Source organism: Mya arenaria, chromosome 4, assembly GCF_026914265.1.
Source record: "Mya arenaria isolate MELC-2E11 chromosome 4, ASM2691426v1".
Taxonomy (NCBI): Eukaryota; Metazoa; Mollusca; class Bivalvia; order Myida; family Myidae; genus Mya; species Mya arenaria.
Window position 1 is genome coordinate 79,327,564 of NC_069125.1, and position 17,497 is coordinate 79,345,060.

The 17,497-nt window shown below is 40.6% G+C and overlaps 4 protein-coding genes across 7 annotated transcripts in view; 3 read left to right on the plus strand and 1 right to left on the minus strand.

The window, feature by feature from the left end:
• The window catches only part of LOC128231725 (rab GTPase-binding effector protein 1-like), a 29,401-nt gene extending 19,267 nt beyond the window's left edge, over positions 1-10,134 (plus strand). For both annotated transcript variants that reach the window (XM_052944851.1, XM_052944852.1), the window contains 5 exons: positions 404-593; positions 4,367-4,533; positions 5,588-5,704; positions 6,007-6,117; positions 6,692-10,134. In XM_052944851.1, the coding sequence (XP_052800811.1) occupies positions 404-593; positions 4,367-4,533; positions 5,588-5,704; positions 6,007-6,117; positions 6,692-6,859 (753 nt within the window). In that variant the 3' untranslated portion in view covers positions 6,860-10,134. The remainder of the gene's footprint in view (positions 1-403; positions 594-4,366; positions 4,534-5,587; positions 5,705-6,006; positions 6,118-6,691) is intronic.
• Positions 10,135-10,632: 498 nt separating this feature from the next.
• On the plus strand, positions 10,633-14,581 carry LOC128232473 (uncharacterized). Its single transcript, XM_052946042.1, has 5 exons — positions 10,633-10,742; positions 13,615-13,720; positions 13,908-14,006; positions 14,260-14,322; positions 14,483-14,581. The coding sequence occupies exons 1-5, from the start codon at positions 10,642-10,644 to the stop codon at positions 14,579-14,581; spliced, it is 468 nt and encodes a 155-aa protein (XP_052802002.1). The 5' UTR covers positions 10,633-10,641.
• Positions 11,564-13,066, plus strand: LOC128232472 (uncharacterized). Its single transcript, XM_052946041.1, has 2 exons — positions 11,564-12,305; positions 12,543-13,066. Exons 1-2 carry the CDS (start codon positions 11,919-11,921, stop codon positions 12,909-12,911), a joined length of 756 nt encoding a protein of 251 aa, XP_052802001.1. The 5' UTR covers positions 11,564-11,918; the 3' UTR covers positions 12,912-13,066.
• Positions 14,403-17,426, minus strand: LOC128232471 (uncharacterized). 3 transcript variants are annotated; one of them, XM_052946039.1, is made up of 4 exons: positions 17,350-17,426; positions 15,643-15,711; positions 15,328-15,525; positions 14,403-15,242 (listed from the first exon to the last, which is right to left on the minus strand). In XM_052946039.1, exons 1-4 carry the CDS (start codon positions 17,393-17,395, stop codon positions 14,752-14,754), a joined length of 804 nt encoding a protein of 267 aa, XP_052801999.1. In that variant the 5' UTR covers positions 17,396-17,426; the 3' UTR covers positions 14,403-14,751. The 3 variants fall into 3 exon arrangements, with proteins under 3 accessions (XP_052801999.1, XP_052801998.1, XP_052802000.1); XM_052946038.1 differs by lacking the exon at positions 17,350-17,426 and adding an exon at positions 15,816-16,307; XM_052946040.1 differs by lacking the exon at positions 17,350-17,426 and adding an exon at positions 15,816-16,303 and having other exon boundaries at positions 14,403-15,224.
• Positions 17,427-17,497: the final 71 nt, after the last annotated feature.

Consider the following 17,497-nt stretch of genomic DNA (forward strand, 5'->3'; position numbering starts at 1 on the left):
TTCCTGTATTATAACCAAACAAATATTCTCCCTAAAAGCTGCACATATTTTAAAGAGTTTCTGAAGGATTGTTCATGAACTATTTTATGTTCAAAATGGTACACTCCCATCAAACATGTTATTGCCTTCCTGAATACCCAATAGATATTTCCAACCTCTACATTGTAGCATATTTAAATATTCATACAGTGCATTCTATCAAAAGGACTTGTTAATGTATTTAAAACTAAATTTCTTTCTCAAGAAATATTTTGCTGCTTCAATTTTTGTACAGTCATGCTCAGAAATCAGGGTTTTTGTTGAGGCTTTTTCTTTTTAAGAATGTTTATTTCCATTGTAGAGTTTATACGCTGATAAAACAGCAGCATGAATCTAATGTAACCTATGTGTTGTTTATATGTAGGACATGCAGCTGTTGCTGTTGAAGTACCGTGAGGAGATCATTGCAGCAAAGGTTGCCCTGGAGCACGCTGAGGAGACATTGAAGAGCGAGATACTGTTCCTGAAGGACCGGGTTGTCTCAGAGCAACAGGAGAAGGCCACCATGGAGGAGACACTTACACAGGAGATCAGCACACTCCAGGAGAAGCTAGGTAAGTGTCACACAGGAGAAGGCCACCATGGAGGAGACACTTACACAAGAGGTCAGCACACTCCAGGAGAAGCTAGGTAAGTGTCACACAGGAGAAGGCCATCATGGAAGAGACACTTACACAGGAGATCAGCACACACTCCAGGAGAAGCTAGGTAAGTGTCACATAGGAGAAGGCCACCATGGAGGAGACACTTATACAGGAGATCAGTACACTCCAGGAGAAGCTAGGTAAATGTCACATAGGAGAAGGCCACCATGGAAGAGACACTTACACAGGAGATCAGTACACTCCAGGAGAAGCTAGGTAAATGTCACATAGGAGAAGGCCATCATGGAAGAGACACTTACACAGGAGATCAGCACACTCCAGGAGAAGCTAGGTAAGTGTCACACAGGAGAAGGCGACCATGGAGGAGACACTTACACAGGAGATCAGCACACTCCAGGAGAGGCTAGGTAAGTGTCACACAGTAGAAGGCCACCATGGAGGAGACACTTACACAGGAGATCAGCACACTCCAGGAGAGGCTAGGTAAATGTCACATAGGAGAAGGCCATCATGGAAGAGACACTTACACAGGAGATCAGCACACTCCAGGAGAAGCTAGGTAAGTGTCACACAGGAGAAGGCCACCATGGAGGAGACACTTACACAGGAGATCAGCACACTCCAGGAGAGGCTAGGTAAGTGTCACACAGGAGAAGGCCACCATGGAGGAGACACTTACACAGGAGATCAGCACACTCCAGGAGAAGCTAGGTAAGTGTCACACAGGAGAAGGCGACCATGAAAGAGACACTTACACAGGAGGTCAGCACACTCAAGGAGAGGCTAGGTAAGTGTCACACAGGAGAAGGCCACCATGGAGGAGACACTTACACAGGAGATCAGCACACTCCAGGAGAAGCTAGGTAAGTGTCACACAGGAGAAGGCGACCATGAAAGAGACACTTACACAGGAGATCAGCACACTCAAGGAGAGGCTAGGTAAGTGTCACACAGGAGAAGGCGACCATGAAAGAGACACTTACACAGGAGATCAGCACACTCAAGGAGAGGTTAGGTAAGTGTCACACAGGAGAAGGCCACCATGGAGGAGACACTTACACAGGAGATCAGCACACTCCAGGAGAAGCTAGGTAAGTGTCACACAGGAGAAGGCCACCATGGAGGAGACACTTACACAAGAGTTCAGCACACTCAAGGAGAGGCTAGGTAAGTGTCACACAGGAGAAGGCCACCATGGAGGAGACACTTACACAAGAGGTCAGCACACTCAAGGAGAGGCTAGGTAAGTGTCACACAGGAGAAGGCCACCATGGAGGAGACACTTACACAAGAGTTCAGTACACTCAAGGAGAGGCTAGGTAAGTGTCACACAGGAGAAGGCGACCATGAAAGAGACACTTACACAAGAGGTCAGCACACTCAAGGAGAGGTTAGGTAAGTGTCACACAGGAGAAGGCCACCATGGAGGAGACACTTACACAAGAGGTCAGCACACTCAAGGAGAGGCTAGGTAAGTGTCACACAGGAGAAGGCGACCATGAAAGAGACACTTACACAAGAGGTCAGCACACTCAAGGAGAGGTTAGGTAAGTGTCACACAGGAGAAGGCCACCATGGAGGAGACACTTACACAAGAGGTCAGCACACTCAAGGAGAGGCTAGGTAAGTGTCACACAGGAGAAGGCCACCATGGAGGAGACACTTACACAAGAGTTCAGTACACTCAAGGAGAGGCTAGGTAAGTGTCACACAGGAGAAGGCCACCATGGAGGAGACACTTACACAAGAGATCAGCACACTCCAGGAGAAGCTAGGTAAGTGTCACACAGGAGAAGGCCACCATGAAAGAGACACTTACACAAGAGGTCAGCACACTCAAGGAGAGGCTAGGTAAGTGTCACACAGGAGAAGGCCACCATGAAAGAGACACTTACACAAGAGGTCAGCACACTCAAGGAGAGGTTAGGTAAGTGTCACACAGGAGAAGGCCACCATGGAGGAGACACTTACACAGGAGATCAGCACACTCCAGGAGAGGCTAGGTAAGTGTCACACAGGAGAAGGCCACCATGAAAGAGACACTTACACAAGAGGTCAGCACACTCAAGGAGAGGTTAGGTAAGTGTCACACAGGAGAAGGCCACCATGGAGGAGACACTTACACAAGAGATCAGCACACTCCAGGAGAGGCTAGGTAAGTGTCACACAGGAGAAGGCCACCATGAAAGAGACACTTACACAAGAGGTCAGCACACTCAAGGAGAGGTTAGGTAAGTGTCACACAGGAGAAGGCCACCATGGAGGAGACACTTACACAGGAGATCAGCACACTCCAGGAGAGGCTAGGTAAATGTCACACAGGAGAAGGCCACCATGGAGGAGACACTTACACAAGAGGTCAGCACACTCAAGGAGAGGTTAGGTAAGTGTCACACAGGAGAAGGCCACCATGGAGGGGACACTTACACAGGAGTTCAGTACACTCCAGGAGAGGCTAGATAAATGTCACACAGGAGAAGGCCACCATGGAGGGGACACTTACACAGGAGATCAGCACACCCCAGGAGAGGCTAGGATAGTTTCACACAGGAGAAGGCCACCATGGAGGGGACACTTACACAGGAGATCAGCACACTCAAGGAGAGGCTAGGTAAGTGTCACATAGGAGAAGGCCACCATGGAGGAGACACTTACACAGGAGATCAGCACACTCAAGGAGAGGCTAGGTAAGTGTCACATAGGAGAAGGCCACCATGGAGGAGACACTTACACAGGAGATCAGCACACTCAAGGAGAGGCTAGGTAAGTGTCACATAGGAGAAGGCCACCATGGAGGAGACACTTACACAGGAGATCAGCACACTCAAGGAGAGGTTAGGTAAGTGTCACACAGGAGAAGGCCACCATGGAGGAGACACTTACACAGGAGATCAGCACACTCAAGGAGAGGCTAGGTAAGTGTCACATAGGAGAAGGCCACCATGGAGGAGACACTTACACAGGAGATCAGCACACTCAAGGAGAGGCTAGGTAAGTGTCACATAGGAGAAGGCCACCATGGAAGAGACACTTACACAGGAGATCAGCACACTCAAGGAGAGGCTAGGTAAGTGTCACATAGGAGAAGGCCACCATGGAGGAGACACTTACACAGGAGATCAGCACACTCAAGGAGAGGCTAGGTAAGTGTCACACAGGAGAAGGCCACCATGGAGGAGACACTTACACAGGAGATCAGCACACTCAAGGAGAGGCTAGGTAAGTGTCACATAGGAGAAGGCCACCATGGAGGAGACACTTACACAAGAGGTCAGCACACTCAAGGAGAGGTTAGGTAAGTGTCACACAGGAGAAGGCCACCATGGAGGGGACACTTACACAGGAGTTCAGTACACTCCAGGAGAGGCTAGATAAATGTCACACAGGAGAAGGCCACCATGGAGGGGACACTTACACAGGAGATCAGCACACCCCAGGAGAGGCTAGGTTAGTTTCACACAGGAGAAGGCCACCATGGAGGGGACACTTACACAGGAGATCAGCACACTCCAGGAGAGGCTAGGTAAGTGTCACACAGGAGAAAGCCACCATGGAGGGGACACTTTATTTTATACAGGAGATCAGCACAATCCAGGAGACACTCAGTAAGAGAGGAAAATTAAGAGTAAAAATTAGTAGTGTAACAAAGAACGATATTATACCGAAGATTTGTTATTATTGCACTATTTGATTCATCTTTAAAGACAAGGTTTTTTTTGTAGCGATCCAGGACAGCCTGACATCGGAGTTGGAGCGTGAGTCAAGTGTGCGTGCGGAGACAGAGGGCCGACTACGTGAGACAGAGCAGTCCATAAGGTCGCACCAGGCCAAGTCCAAACAGATAATAGGGGGGCTCCAGAAACAGGTCGAGGAACAGTCCAATGCACGAGTAAGCTGGGAGTGTTAAATTGGCTAAAAACATAGAGGATAGTTGGTTGAAATCTGTAATTCAGTGAGCAGAAGTACTCATAGTTATTGTCAGAGAAAAAAAGAACTGAAAGAAGAATTCTACTTCCTCTTTAAGTGTCTAGTTCTACTCCCAACAAATAAAGTTTGGGCTGCATATTGGAGAAGCTTTGAGTAGTGACTGGTCATTAAAGTAATGTGTTCCAAAAACACATTGTCAGCACAATAGCTCTTGAAACAGTTGAAGGATTTAAAAGTTGTTTGGTAAACCCCTGTTATTCTTAATGATCTTTAGGTAGAGTTTGAAACTGGGTAATCAGAGGTCAAAAACCAGGCCACTAGGTCAAATCATAGAAAAACTTTGTAAACACTGTAGAGGTTACATTCTCTCTTTGATCACCATGAAACTATGTCAGAATGTTTGTGTTTATGAAGTCTATGTCAAGTTTGAAACTGGGTAACCTGAGTTCAAAAACTAGGTCACCGAGGTCAAATCATAGAAAACATTGTTAAAACACTGTTGAGGCCATATTTTCTACTTTATCTATATGAAACCTGGTCAGAATGTACTTATTACAGCAAGGTAAGGTTTACAACTGGATCATCTGTGATATTAAAAAAATCATCCGTGATATTAAAAAAAACTTGGTCACTAGGAAGGATCTAACCCCCTGTCACAATTGCCCTCGCCCTGAAAACACTTATTTCACACTTGAATTGGATCAGGTGAGCGATACAGGGCCTTCAGGGCCCTCTTGTTTATAGATTCATTGCCCATTTAAATTTAGAATTTACCAAAAAATATGGAGTCTGGACAATAATGCATGAAAGGGTTGAAGGATTTTAATAATACCTGGTACACTTGTTGAACCCCATAAGGTACAGGTTAGGATTGACTTTGGTTACAAGCCACTTCTTTTTCTGCATAGTTTGTAAAGTGGGTGACTCGGTGTAATTTGTACGTGTTGTGAGCCTAGATTAGATTATGTACCATGCGCAAATGTACTTATTTATTTACCTAGTTGTTGTGTTTATAGACGCAGCTGGAGCAGGATGTGTACAGGATGAAGCAGAAGGTTCTTTCCCTGCAGACAGACCTGGATAATAGTGAGGCTGTACAGAGGGATTTTGTCAAACTATCACAGTCACTGCAGGTATACAGTCCATAGTGGGAGCTGTGAAAGGCTTCCATTCTGATGTCATTGGTTTTCAGATCTGTCTGTGTGAACTGCATCAATAAATCTATGCCAGTTGACTTAGTTTTCCCGTCAGAAAATTTGTTGTCTTCCAAAACCTTAAAGAAAGAACAGAGACCATGGCATTGATTTGAGGATAAAGATTTTTTATTTCCTTTCTGGATTGTTTGAACATGCATTAAAAGACTGGCATGTAGTTTACATTATTATAATCTGCTATTTTGAACAATAACATGTTCCTTTCTCTGTGTGTGTATCAGATCCAGCTGGAGCAGATCCGGCAGGCAGAGAATGAGGTGCGCTGGCAACATGAGGAGGATGTGGACGACTGTGCAGGCTGCAGACAACAGTTCTCTGTCACCAAGAGAAAGGTATCGACAGTTGGGTGGGGGAGATGTAAATGTGCTGGCAGTTGAGTGGGGGATATGTAAATGTGCGGTGAAGCTGGTAGGGAAAATTTGACAAGGCAGAGACAGCATTTCCTAAAATGGCACTTTTAAATACAGCAGTTGGTATTTTAAAAAAAAATGTGAATAATTGACCTAAGGTTTTTCATAATAGACTGTAGATCTTTTCACTAGTATAGGGTAATATAACGATAAATTTACTAAGGGCTCTTCCAGTAAAACATATAACTCTAGGGGGGATGGAAATTATTTTCAAAGTATATGGGTGGGTGTCTTTTTTCGCTAATTTGGACCCCAAAAGGGTAAATTTGCTTTTGTAGGGGGATGGCATATTTTAAAAGTGCCTTTCCGCTGGGGGGTTATATGTTTAAATGGAATAGCCAAGTTAAAAGAGGAATTCAACAAGGAGTAATAACTAAATACACAAGCCAAATTATTTCTCAGTTGAAATGTTTATGAAGCAACAAATTAGTTATTTAGCATATAGTATATTCTGCTTTATGGGCGAGACCATTCGGAATCTTATGTTAACTTCCAGCACCACTGCCGGCACTGTGGCAGGATTTTCTGTACCGACTGCATTACAAAGACAGTGAAGACTGGGCCAAAACAACGGCCTGCCCGTGTTTGTGATGTGTGCCACACGATACTAGTAAAAGATGCAACACCATACTTCTCCACGGAGTTGCCCAGCACCCCAGACTGACATACAGCTATCTAGTATGGATTGGACACAAAGTTTTGCAGCGGCAGCATCTGTGATGTCAACAGAAAAGGGATGAGAAAATAGGAAGAAAAAAACATGTTGCCATTGATGTTTGTTGACATGTTTGGAACCCATGTGCATAAAATTTGACATGTGTTGATAACATTGTGACATCTGAAAAGAAACAATAGAAAATATCATATAATCCAGAGTGTTTGATTTGTGTGCATATATGTTAGCCAGCCAGTCGAGATTATGATGCTGCAAAACTGATCCTGCCAACAAGCACAATGGTTGTATAGTGTTATTCTAGGCCTGTGTCATATAGGTTGTTACGGCTTGTCTTCATATTGAAGTGTAGCATACAGGTAGATAGTTGGACTTTACACATTGTTTGCTGTTTTCAATCTAGTCTATTCATGTTTTAATTCAGAAATATTACATTTTTATGAGCTAATCTGCTTTTGGATAAAACAAAAGGTTTTGTGATGGCCTTGGTGTTCTGTGAACGTCATTGTGCAACAATTGGCCATAGCCTTAAACCGTTCAATGTTCTCATATGTAACTTAGTAGAGATGTTGCAAGAGACAATGAGCATATGTGTAGCAAAGCCCACAACTCTGGCTATAGTGAATGATGAATTATCCCCCTTTTCAACTGAATACAAACAGACAAGCGTTTGCACCTGCTTGCAGGGATTTTTTTATCTGCTATAGTGATGAGTATAGGATAGGATAAGTTGACTCCTACATGTACATCTTAAGTCTGGCATTGAGTTTAATCAGTATTTTACCTAGTAAGTTTTTAGTACATATAGTTACATGTAACTCTGCCTACCACAATGTCCTTGTTGTCATGGAATTTTCCAGCGAGGGACGTCATAGATATTGCCTTTCGGGACCAAGTTACAACAAGAAGCTTCATCGTATTTTTGCTTTGTTTTGGTTACTGTGTTATGGTTTTTAATTTGCTCAATGTAACTCTTTTTTCAGTTCTATGATATTCTTTTACGGCGTGTATGAACAGCCAAAACTTGTCTACTGTAAGTGCTCCATACTGCTGCATAATATATTTCCAAATGATACTTGACTACTACAAAATCGTTTTACATATGTGTTGGTATAATTGCAAATACTGCAAGTTATATGTAAATTTAATTTACATGTATTTCTGATACAGTATTTCTGTTTTTCTATGATAAAGATGTGTAAGCTTCAAATACACTTAAATGCATCTATATATGTATCTCTAAGAACAAACCAAGTATTATTACATTATCAACACACACATTGACATGTAACATGATGAATAATGATTTAAAGGAAAATTCAGGAGTAAATTCAAGCAGTAGTTTTTGGAGTTCATCAATCGGATTTACTCCTCAAGTTGCCCATTACACTCCGATTAACTCTCGGATAAACAAATCAAAACTGTACATGAATTATGTACATACGACACAGAGTTTCAGGTTTTTAAACAACCTGTGTGGTCTGTGATATTAAAGTATGTGTTTAGAATTGTTACCGCTGGTAATATTACAAGAAGTGTCTTCAGTTTATGCAGCTTAACATATGTCATGTCGAGATGTTTGTGTTTATGTGGCCACCGTGGGTACATGCTGGAATAACATCTACAAACTGTGCAACAGAAGGCTGTCATATTTGAACATCATTATCTTTGACTCCACTTCTGGTTATTTTTGACTCCACTTCTGGAATGTTTATGACCATTTGACTGCCTACATATCTGTTCATGTGTTATACTGTCAAAACTCTATTGATGACCAACTGATGTCAGTTTAAATGTTCAATGTTTCTGAATTGTAACATTCTTTTATACAAGAGCATAGCCCTATTCTTCTGAATTCTCAGAGTTCCGAAAAAATCAAACTGGCATAACTTTTTATTCAAACATTGTAGAGTGATACAATGATGTAGTTATTACCCAAGATGGTTGGACCGAATAATTGTAGGTTTAAAGGATTTGTTTTAAGATATTTGATATGGCAAATCCTTCCAAGTACAAACTATATTCCATCAACTGAAGGTCTTCTTCTTGAGTTGAAATTCACAGGGAATGAAATAGCTCCCCCAAGTGAGTGAAAAGAACCAAAATACTTTCGTTAACTGTATTCTTTCACTGATAGTTGCATCCTAGTAGAATATATTGAAAATGTTCTTAAAAATCCATAAAACATGGCAAATAACATGACTTACACATTACACACAGAGGCTTGCAGGCAACACTTCTTGTAACTCATAAATTTCAAAAATTAGTCCTTAGTTTTGGTAAGAATTATCAATTTTTATTTATTATCAAACAAAATTAACGCCAACATGTGACTTAATGTGCTTTATGGACAATGTTCCCTGTAAATTCACTGTGTCATTCAGACAATTGGGAAAATTAGAATACCGGAAAGGCGACACAATTGTCAGACTACCGAGATGGTATACTAGTATTGTGTTTGTTATGCATTTGATTGGAATCATAAATGGGATGTTGCAATATGTGTAGCAGTGATTATATGATTTGTTTATACTCTTATACAGAATTATCTAGTAACTTTGAGTGTATCCTCGTACAACTTCATGCAAATCCATGTTTCATGATAGACATAATTGTTTGTGAATTACATTTTGATATAGATGGTATTTCTATTGTCCTTTTAACACATCCATTTTTAGGTTGTCCGTTATTCAAAGAAAAAAAATGAGGTCTTGTCATTACATCATTGTCCTTGGTGGCTGTGTTGTGCAAAAAACTTTCAAGTTATTCAAATGAAACTTGGTACGCAGGTTGTCAATGACAATACGCTCAAGTTTAGCAATGCACATAACTCTGATTTAAATAATTATCAAGTTATGCCCCTTGTTTGGCACATTTGCTGAAATGTGTTTAAATACAGAATGATCAGAGGAAATAAGTGTTTTTCTACATTACATGTATGTAATCACTCGTACACAATGATGTACTATTTGATGAATTGTTCACTGTTTAATTGCCGGTTTCAGTATCCACTAGGGCGTTTCTATGAGGTTGCATTTCAACAAAATTTGACCTTACCGATACTAGTGTGTCATAGTTTTATAGTTATCTTCCATAAATGTCTTTTGTTGAAGAAGTATGTGTTTTGTTGAAGAAGTTTGTGTTTTGTTGAAGAAGTTTTAACTTGTTTCGCACTAGTAGTTGTTACATGTTTATTTATTACAGAGGTGAATTTTGTTGTTGAAATGTGTATTTATTGTTATAGGTATAATAAATGTAAACAATTATTTGAAATTTATTTTCGATAAAGCCCAGCTTCGTGCACGATCCATGTAACATTATAGAATTATAGACAACTCAAATACAGTATCAGTGAAATGTATAAAATGATTGTGTTGCTAGGGGAGACACCATAATTTGGGCTCCTAAAGTTCACTGAAATGTTAACAGTGATAATACATGTACATATATTTATGTCTCGCGTCATATGACTGAAATATTGCTTGTCTATCCATTAAGCAATAATCATAAATATCATAAATTAACAGGTTTTCCGTTGTATAAAACAAGATATGATTACAGAACATTTTGATATGATATGATTGAATACCAACTAGATAACTCTGATTGTGAACCTACTAACCCTGTGATGATAACCAGAATCATGAAATGCGGCCTTGAACGTTACATCCCCGTGTCATCAACTGTTCGGTTTTTGTTCTCGGTGTTTAAGGCTGTGTTCATTTTAACTTAATGCAACAGTGGAGTAGCGGACCTAAGTCGTGGTTGTCTCCATGGTGACGTTAGTTGCGCTTCTGCAGGCGCCGGTCCAGGGGCTGCTGCGGCCGGCCATGTGGCTACCCTGCTTCCACCGTCTACACTCGCACACAGAAACGTAAGCGCTCAATTGTCACATTGTGCAGGTATATAAGCGGGTATTTAGTTCGATCTGATTTGTGAATACCCTTGATTTTGCAGTTGAAACCGATCCGCATTTTAGGCCCGACAATAAAAACAGGATTAAACAAAGCTCCCTTTACGGGTTAACTGCGGCAATTTATTTGATATGACAACATGTTACAATATTGTTATAAATTACACGCTATTCACTTATACAAAATATAGTCACTGAACATTGTCCAGGACACTGTGGTACATTTTTTTTAAATTACATGCTATGTACTTACACTCACGCTAGTTATTGAACACCGTCCATGACAACATGCATAAAACTGTTACTGCACCCACTACCCAAGTGATTGAAATTAAGCGCCCATGTATAATGTCAATAAATCGGTGTGTGGGCGCAGTAACTATTATTTAACGTATTACAATACTTTTTTTTAGACTTATACTTAAAGGCTGTATTTTTTCTTCGAAAATACATCAACGATGATACCACTACAACTAGGATGCAATACACTTGTTAAAAAATAGCATGTAGGTGTATATGTTAAATATTGACTGCACATGATCCAGATCCAAAATCATCTTCAAAATTCAAAAACTGTGAATATCTAAAAAAAAATACACTGTTTTTATAACCTGGTTTAATTATAGTGCCAAACAAAGTGTTTGTCAGAATTTTACGTTTTGGCCACTTTTTACGACAAAATAAAACTACTTTATATTTGAAAATTCACCTTCCAAACATGATCTGAAATATTTTATATACATGTACCTTTTTGAATTTTATTTTGTTCCATGTTCAAATGCTCTAAAAGTAAAACGAATATTTAACTGTTTTGGTCTGTTCCACTCCAAAACACGAAGCATCTTAAAAATTAACCTTTACTATTCCCCTAAAACCTTATTATAATACCGTATTCATGAACACCACTTCTCAACAAAATACTTGAAGAGCACGTTAAACCTTTAATCACGATCAATTTATTGACAAACGTATTGTCAAGCACAGAAAACTGACAATGTTATTGATTGCCCGCGGTGGTATTGAACCAGATGTTTGACTTGAGCAATATATTGATAAAACCTTGGTGAATATCGTGATATTGTGTGACTTCGTCAAAATATTTAGCATGCTTCGTTTTTGGAGCCATTTTTGCAACGAATGAATATGACGAACAGGGAGAAGATGGAGGAGAAGCGTTTTCTTCTCGAGTGCATTGAACTATACAGAGAGCTACCGGCTCTGTGGAAAGTGAAGAGTGCCGACTACTCGAATAGAGAGAGGAAGAATGTAGCATACGGGACGCTACTGGCTAAGTATAGAGAGCGATACAATGACGCCACGAAGGAAGACTTGAAGAGGAAATTGAACGCACTGCGGACGAATTTCCGAAAGGAGTTGAAGAAGGTGAACGACAACCGAATGGCCTGTGGAGAGGAGTATGTCTCCGGCCTGTGGTACTATGACGCTATGCTGTTCCTGCGGGACCAGGAAACTACGGCCGCCGGAGGCACAGCAGGCGCCGGGAGAGAGGAAACCAGCTTACCGGTGAGTAAATATCTATACAATAAATATAAATATATACCATATATAGCTGAACTCACAAAACGCAACCGACAGTCGTCAAAATGTAAGAGTATCTCTATTGCCGTTTTTACATCGTTTTTGACATGGTACGGTGAGATGTTTACCTGTTCTAATTTATGCTTAATATATAACGGCACGCAACGTTAGTGCTATACCGTATTAAAATATATATACATTTTATTATACTTTGATTTTTAGGAACATGTAGACGATGCTGACCGTCTACAAAGTAGAACTCCGACTTCAGTAACGTCTTTTGATAGCTTTGTGCATGGCGGGAGTTACAAAAGGATGAGAGTGGACAGTAGCGCCGGACCTGATGACTGGACATTACCAGCGTGTACACGACAGCCTGAACCAGAAAATGAATACCTCAGCTTAGCAAAAATCTGGGCTTATGAGGTTTCACAGATGGAACCACAACAACAACTGTTCGCGAAAAAGGCCATCAACGACATCCTGTTTGAGGGCAGGATGGGTACTCTACACCGATTCTCTCTGCAGATCAACACACAGTTGCCTCCCCTGCCACTCGTTAAATCCGAGGAGCAACTACACGTGAACTGAACCTTGGCGTGACCTGGACGTTGCCATAATCAGTTGTGATTATGCGCTTATTCGTGACCATACATATGAGGCTTTACGTTAATTTCTAATTAAGTTCATCCTCTGACTTCCATATTTGGTCCATTTCATTCTGAACTTTCAGAAGTGTGTTAAATTCTCAGTCGACCTTTATAAAGAATGATATTGTTTTTAGAAAGAAAGATATTTTTGCCCGTCAATTGCTTGTTTTTATTCTTTGTCTAAATCACTTATATAACCCCAATAATGAAAACTGTGGCCTTACGCAAATCCATTCAAAGCTGCAAAATACTGCGGTTAAAAAAACACTGAAATATAAGTAAAAAGAAACAATATGACTGAGTTCGAGTTGAGTTGACTGATCGCTCATATGGCCCTCTCACTCACCGTAAAGATATGGACGTAATGTATCGAGCAACTGTACCAACTGTACAAAGCCATGAACTAGAAGAAAGTCCGACTGATTCCAACCGTTTCTGGCTTAAAAGTGGTTTAATTGGTACGAATGGTGTCCATCAGAATTGCTAAAGGTACACTTTGAACTTAAACATGAAGAAATAATTCAAATTACACACATCTGATGTTAGAAAAAGAAAATTATTAAAACAAGACTCTGCCTTGAGGTGTGATGTTACGCTGTTATGAAATATAACAAATACAGACACGTGTCTCTCGTACACTGTAGGTGGCGGGTGGATGTGGAGCCGGCGGGATTTGTGAAAGCACTTCAGGAGACCGTCTGCGCCCTCAACGACCGGGGTGACTTTCGTGAGACGTTCGACATCCATAGGGTAATCAGGGGTGGCTGTAACTACATGTATACAGGCGCTCTTGTTAAACGATATGGCCAAGAATTAAAATATATGTGTAAAGTCGTGAACGTTTAAATAAACTGTTTCACATTTTGCTTTGTAATATGACGAGCTTTGAGTTAAGTATTTCACAATATGAAGACTCCTCATGTTTTCTCCATTCCAGGTAAGTGCTGATGGGGGGTTCGTGCGTCTGTTCGCGTTCACCCGCGCCGAGTGGCTGGACGTGGTGGAGGTCACCCGTACCAACAACGGAACTTACACGGTGAGATCAGGCGTAAATAAGTGTTCTATGGATATATGTTAAAAAGTAACATTTTATTTATTTTATGCATATGTTATATTTCTTCCGATGGGCATGTGTTAGTAAATACTGATAAAAGGACCGACCCCATTGCATGATAATACGTTCGTTGTTGTACTTATGCATGTGGTTTATATTTAAAATTGTATAACTCTGGTCTGAAAATCTGACTGTATTTTTTCTATTTCATTGACACCTTAATATGCATTTCCAGGTGACGTCATTCTCCTCTGGTCTGTTTCCACTAATCATTCCATTTGCCTGCATTCTCAACTTGGTGAGTATTTTCAATGGTGAACCATGCAACTTACGCGAACAAATATATAATTATACATAATATATCAAAACAAACAACGCTTTCCAATTCGCCGACACAGTATAATATATGAATAGGCTATACATATGTGCGACTATATTCTGTGTGTTATGAATCACAGGCCATGTTTTGGGTGCCGTTTCTGGACAATGGCTGCAACAAGCGGCGGTTGCAGGAGGTCAGGTCGTCCCTCGCCATTCCCGTCACTGTTGTGGACTAGGCCGGTCCACACCAAGGGTGCGTAGTTGCCTGCCTGTCGAAACCAGGGTGGTTCGTTGCCGGCCATTCCGCACATAGCGTTTCGTTGACTGCCAGCTCGGGACATTGTTAGCGAACTTGAAAGTGTGACTTTTAATAACAATTTAAATACAAAAACAATCCATATTCATTTTAAGTTTGACTGACTAAAAGGAAGTTATCTTTAAAACGTCGAGAGAGCTTGTGACAAGAAAACGACATCATGTACAGTGAACCAACCAAAAATAAAACCCAATCACAGACCACACATGCCAGAGAGAAAAAGATGACCAGCTTGGAACAATCTATACAGTCTTGCTCCTGCACCAGTGTACAGTTCGACCAGCTTGCCGCAGTAAATGAATGTGTCTGTGTTTCGTTTGATTGTTTTTGTATATTTGTTCCTGCATCGGTACTGATGTTTTCATTAGTTGTATAAAGTAATGAAATATTTGCACTGGACTTATCCTTATTTTCAAAGATTCCATCTCCAGTCGTCGTTTTGGTCAGGTCATCCAAGCTGAGGTCAGGTTCGCCTGGAGGTGGCGTCGCGCACAAAGTCTCCTGTGTGCAGAGGTTGCCACCATAACCGGAATCGGCAAGAAGCAGAGATGTCCACACCGTCCCTGAAAGCGGAAATGTGCCTTTTATTTTTTTTAAATAACATGTATCAATTAATTGCACACGATACATATTCAGCAATAAATACACACTGATATAGGCGCTGACCTGCTATAAGCCAGGCGAGATTCGCGGCCACCGCCACCACGGCGACGCCGACCTTGAGCTGGGCCTCGTGTCTGTGGATGTTCCCCGTCGCGTCGTAGGGCTCCTTGAGAGTCACAAGCAACACGGGCAGGCAGCCGCTGACCACGAGGTAAACGGGGATGATGTCACGGGCAGCGCATGCGCTGATGTACTCGGCTCCTGAAATGTTTGGATGAGACGCTGCAGCAGACACGTATTGCAATAAGTGTTTCCATTGTAAATGCATTACGGTTTGTATGGTAAAAAAATGGCGTTTCAAACATTATACAAACTTACCAACGAATACCTTAGCAAGTGAGCAGATGACTCCAAACACCGCAAATAGAAGACGAAGGCAGCCGAAACCTGGAAAACAAAAGTGCTGTATCTTACTGTGTCGCTGCAATAACATGTATACACTTAACATTATAAAAATATGTTCTAAATACTAGCTGTTCTTTTTTACCTACCTACAGCCGTTTTCATTGTACCACTCTCATTCCTTTTTCGGTACATCATGGAAACAGTCGACCCAAACAATCATACACACACACATATATTCACACTGACACACACATACGCGCGCAATTACTCCATGAAGTGCTTATAAAATGGTAACAATTTCATTTCTAAGATCGCTTAGCGTTTAAGAGTATACATTGTAAAAATGCCAGGCTAGATTAATATATGATCTATATCAATGTACAAATATTGATCAAATGAGGACTTAACCTAAATCAATATGATCATTATTTATAAACTGGCTTATAGTGAGTAAGATTTGCAAGCTTTGCAGATATTGATAATAACTATCGGGTTGCCCAAGAATGGAGCGAAGCCATCAATCCTAAGTATTGTAGTAAAACATTTCCAATAACAAATGTAAGGTTTGGCTTAAATCACCCCATTTGATGGCCCGGGACAGCAATGTATCTTTAGGTATAAATAATAAATGAAACCAAGACCGTTCGAGGGGACACACTTCTATCATGTTGGTGTATGTTTTACATGTGTCACGCCGCGAGATATGGCTGCGCCTTTATGATTTTGTAGTTGCCGATTCCATGGAACCAGGCGATCTCCATTCTTCCAACTGTCCGTCCCATTTGCGTTTTCGTAAAGGTCAAAGGTTACAATGCCATTTGTGTCCGCTCCATGACTACAACCACTGGAAGGATTAACAAACGGCGGAAAAATAGGTACAGTCTACATACAGTCTTGTTTCAGCAAATATGTTACTATACGGCGAGGGATGACAGCTTTGTAAGTTGTTCCGACGAAGATGTCAAACTCCGCGCAGTGTTACTTCCCTTGCAGTACAGTAATCACTGCCACCACAAGATTTTCATCCAAAATTGGATGAAAACTTTTAATGGCATTTTTTTTAATCATATATATTTATTCTTATATCCTTTCTTAAATAATTACTTTACGCCAGTTGATAGGCATAATATGTTTTATAAAAAAATAACAATTAAAAAAAACATTCGGAAATGTTCGGTCTTTTTTCAAATTGAAAGTAGGATTTACAAATTACAATATCAACATGGATGTGTTGTTAGCTATTCAGACATGTATCGAACGTTTTGCATTTTTTCCTTTTATTGATTAAAATCGTTTATTTTCTAAACAAATGAAACATGTTGCTGGAATTTCTTTTAAAGGTGTTCCGTCCATTTTGTAAATTGCAATCACGTGCCGTTTCTATCATCACGTGATATTTGTGAAGGCAGTGATTACTGTACTGCAAGGGAAGTAACACTGCGCGGAGTTTGCGAAGATGTTTCAACAATAAGTGTAATGTAACCGCACCGGAGAACATCGTTCATATCCGTTAATTTCCGTAGCCATCAGTAATTGGTTACCGGAAAAACACGAAAGAATCCGATTATAGAGCACCTGTTAATTGTTACTAAAATTAGATTTAATATGAACTTAGTAATTAGACGAAAATTTATAAAAAAACAACTCCATATTGGAAGCAAGATATGTTTTTTATATTACCTATTTGGTAAAAATAAAAAATAAATGGTTTAAAGGATACAGACATTCGTTAATTAGAGCACCTGTCTTGAGAATTGCAAATGGCCGACTTTCCATATATGGGACATGCTATGACTGGTAACCGCGGAAACACCAATCAGAATATGCT

Coding starts and splice junctions, on each gene's coding strand:
- LOC128232473 (XM_052946042.1), top strand. CDS start 10,642: ATGGTGACGTTAGTTGCGCTTCTGCAGGCGCCGGTCCAGGGGCTGCTG. Junction 14,007..14,259: donor CCAACAACGGAACTTACACG/GTGAGATCAGGC, acceptor ATGCATTTCCAG/GTGACGTCATTCTCCTCTGG. Junction 14,323..14,482: donor TTGCCTGCATTCTCAACTTG/GTGAGTATTTTC, acceptor TATGAATCACAG/GCCATGTTTTGGGTGCCGTT.
- LOC128232472 (XM_052946041.1), top strand. CDS start 11,919: ATGAATATGACGAACAGGGAGAAGATGGAGGAGAAGCGTTTTCTTCTC. Junction 12,306..12,542: donor GAGAGGAAACCAGCTTACCG/GTGAGTAAATAT, acceptor TTTGATTTTTAG/GAACATGTAGACGATGCTGA.
- LOC128232471 (XM_052946038.1), bottom strand. CDS start 15,864: ATGATGTACCGAAAAAGGAATGAGAGTGGTACAATGAAAACGGCTGTA. Junction 15,712..15,815: donor TACAATGAAAACGGCTGTAG/GTAGGTAAAAAA, acceptor TTTGTTTTCCAG/GTTTCGGCTGCCTTCGTCTT. Junction 15,526..15,642: donor ACTTGCTAAGGTATTCGTTG/GTAAGTTTGTAT, acceptor CAAACATTTCAG/GAGCCGAGTACATCAGCGCA.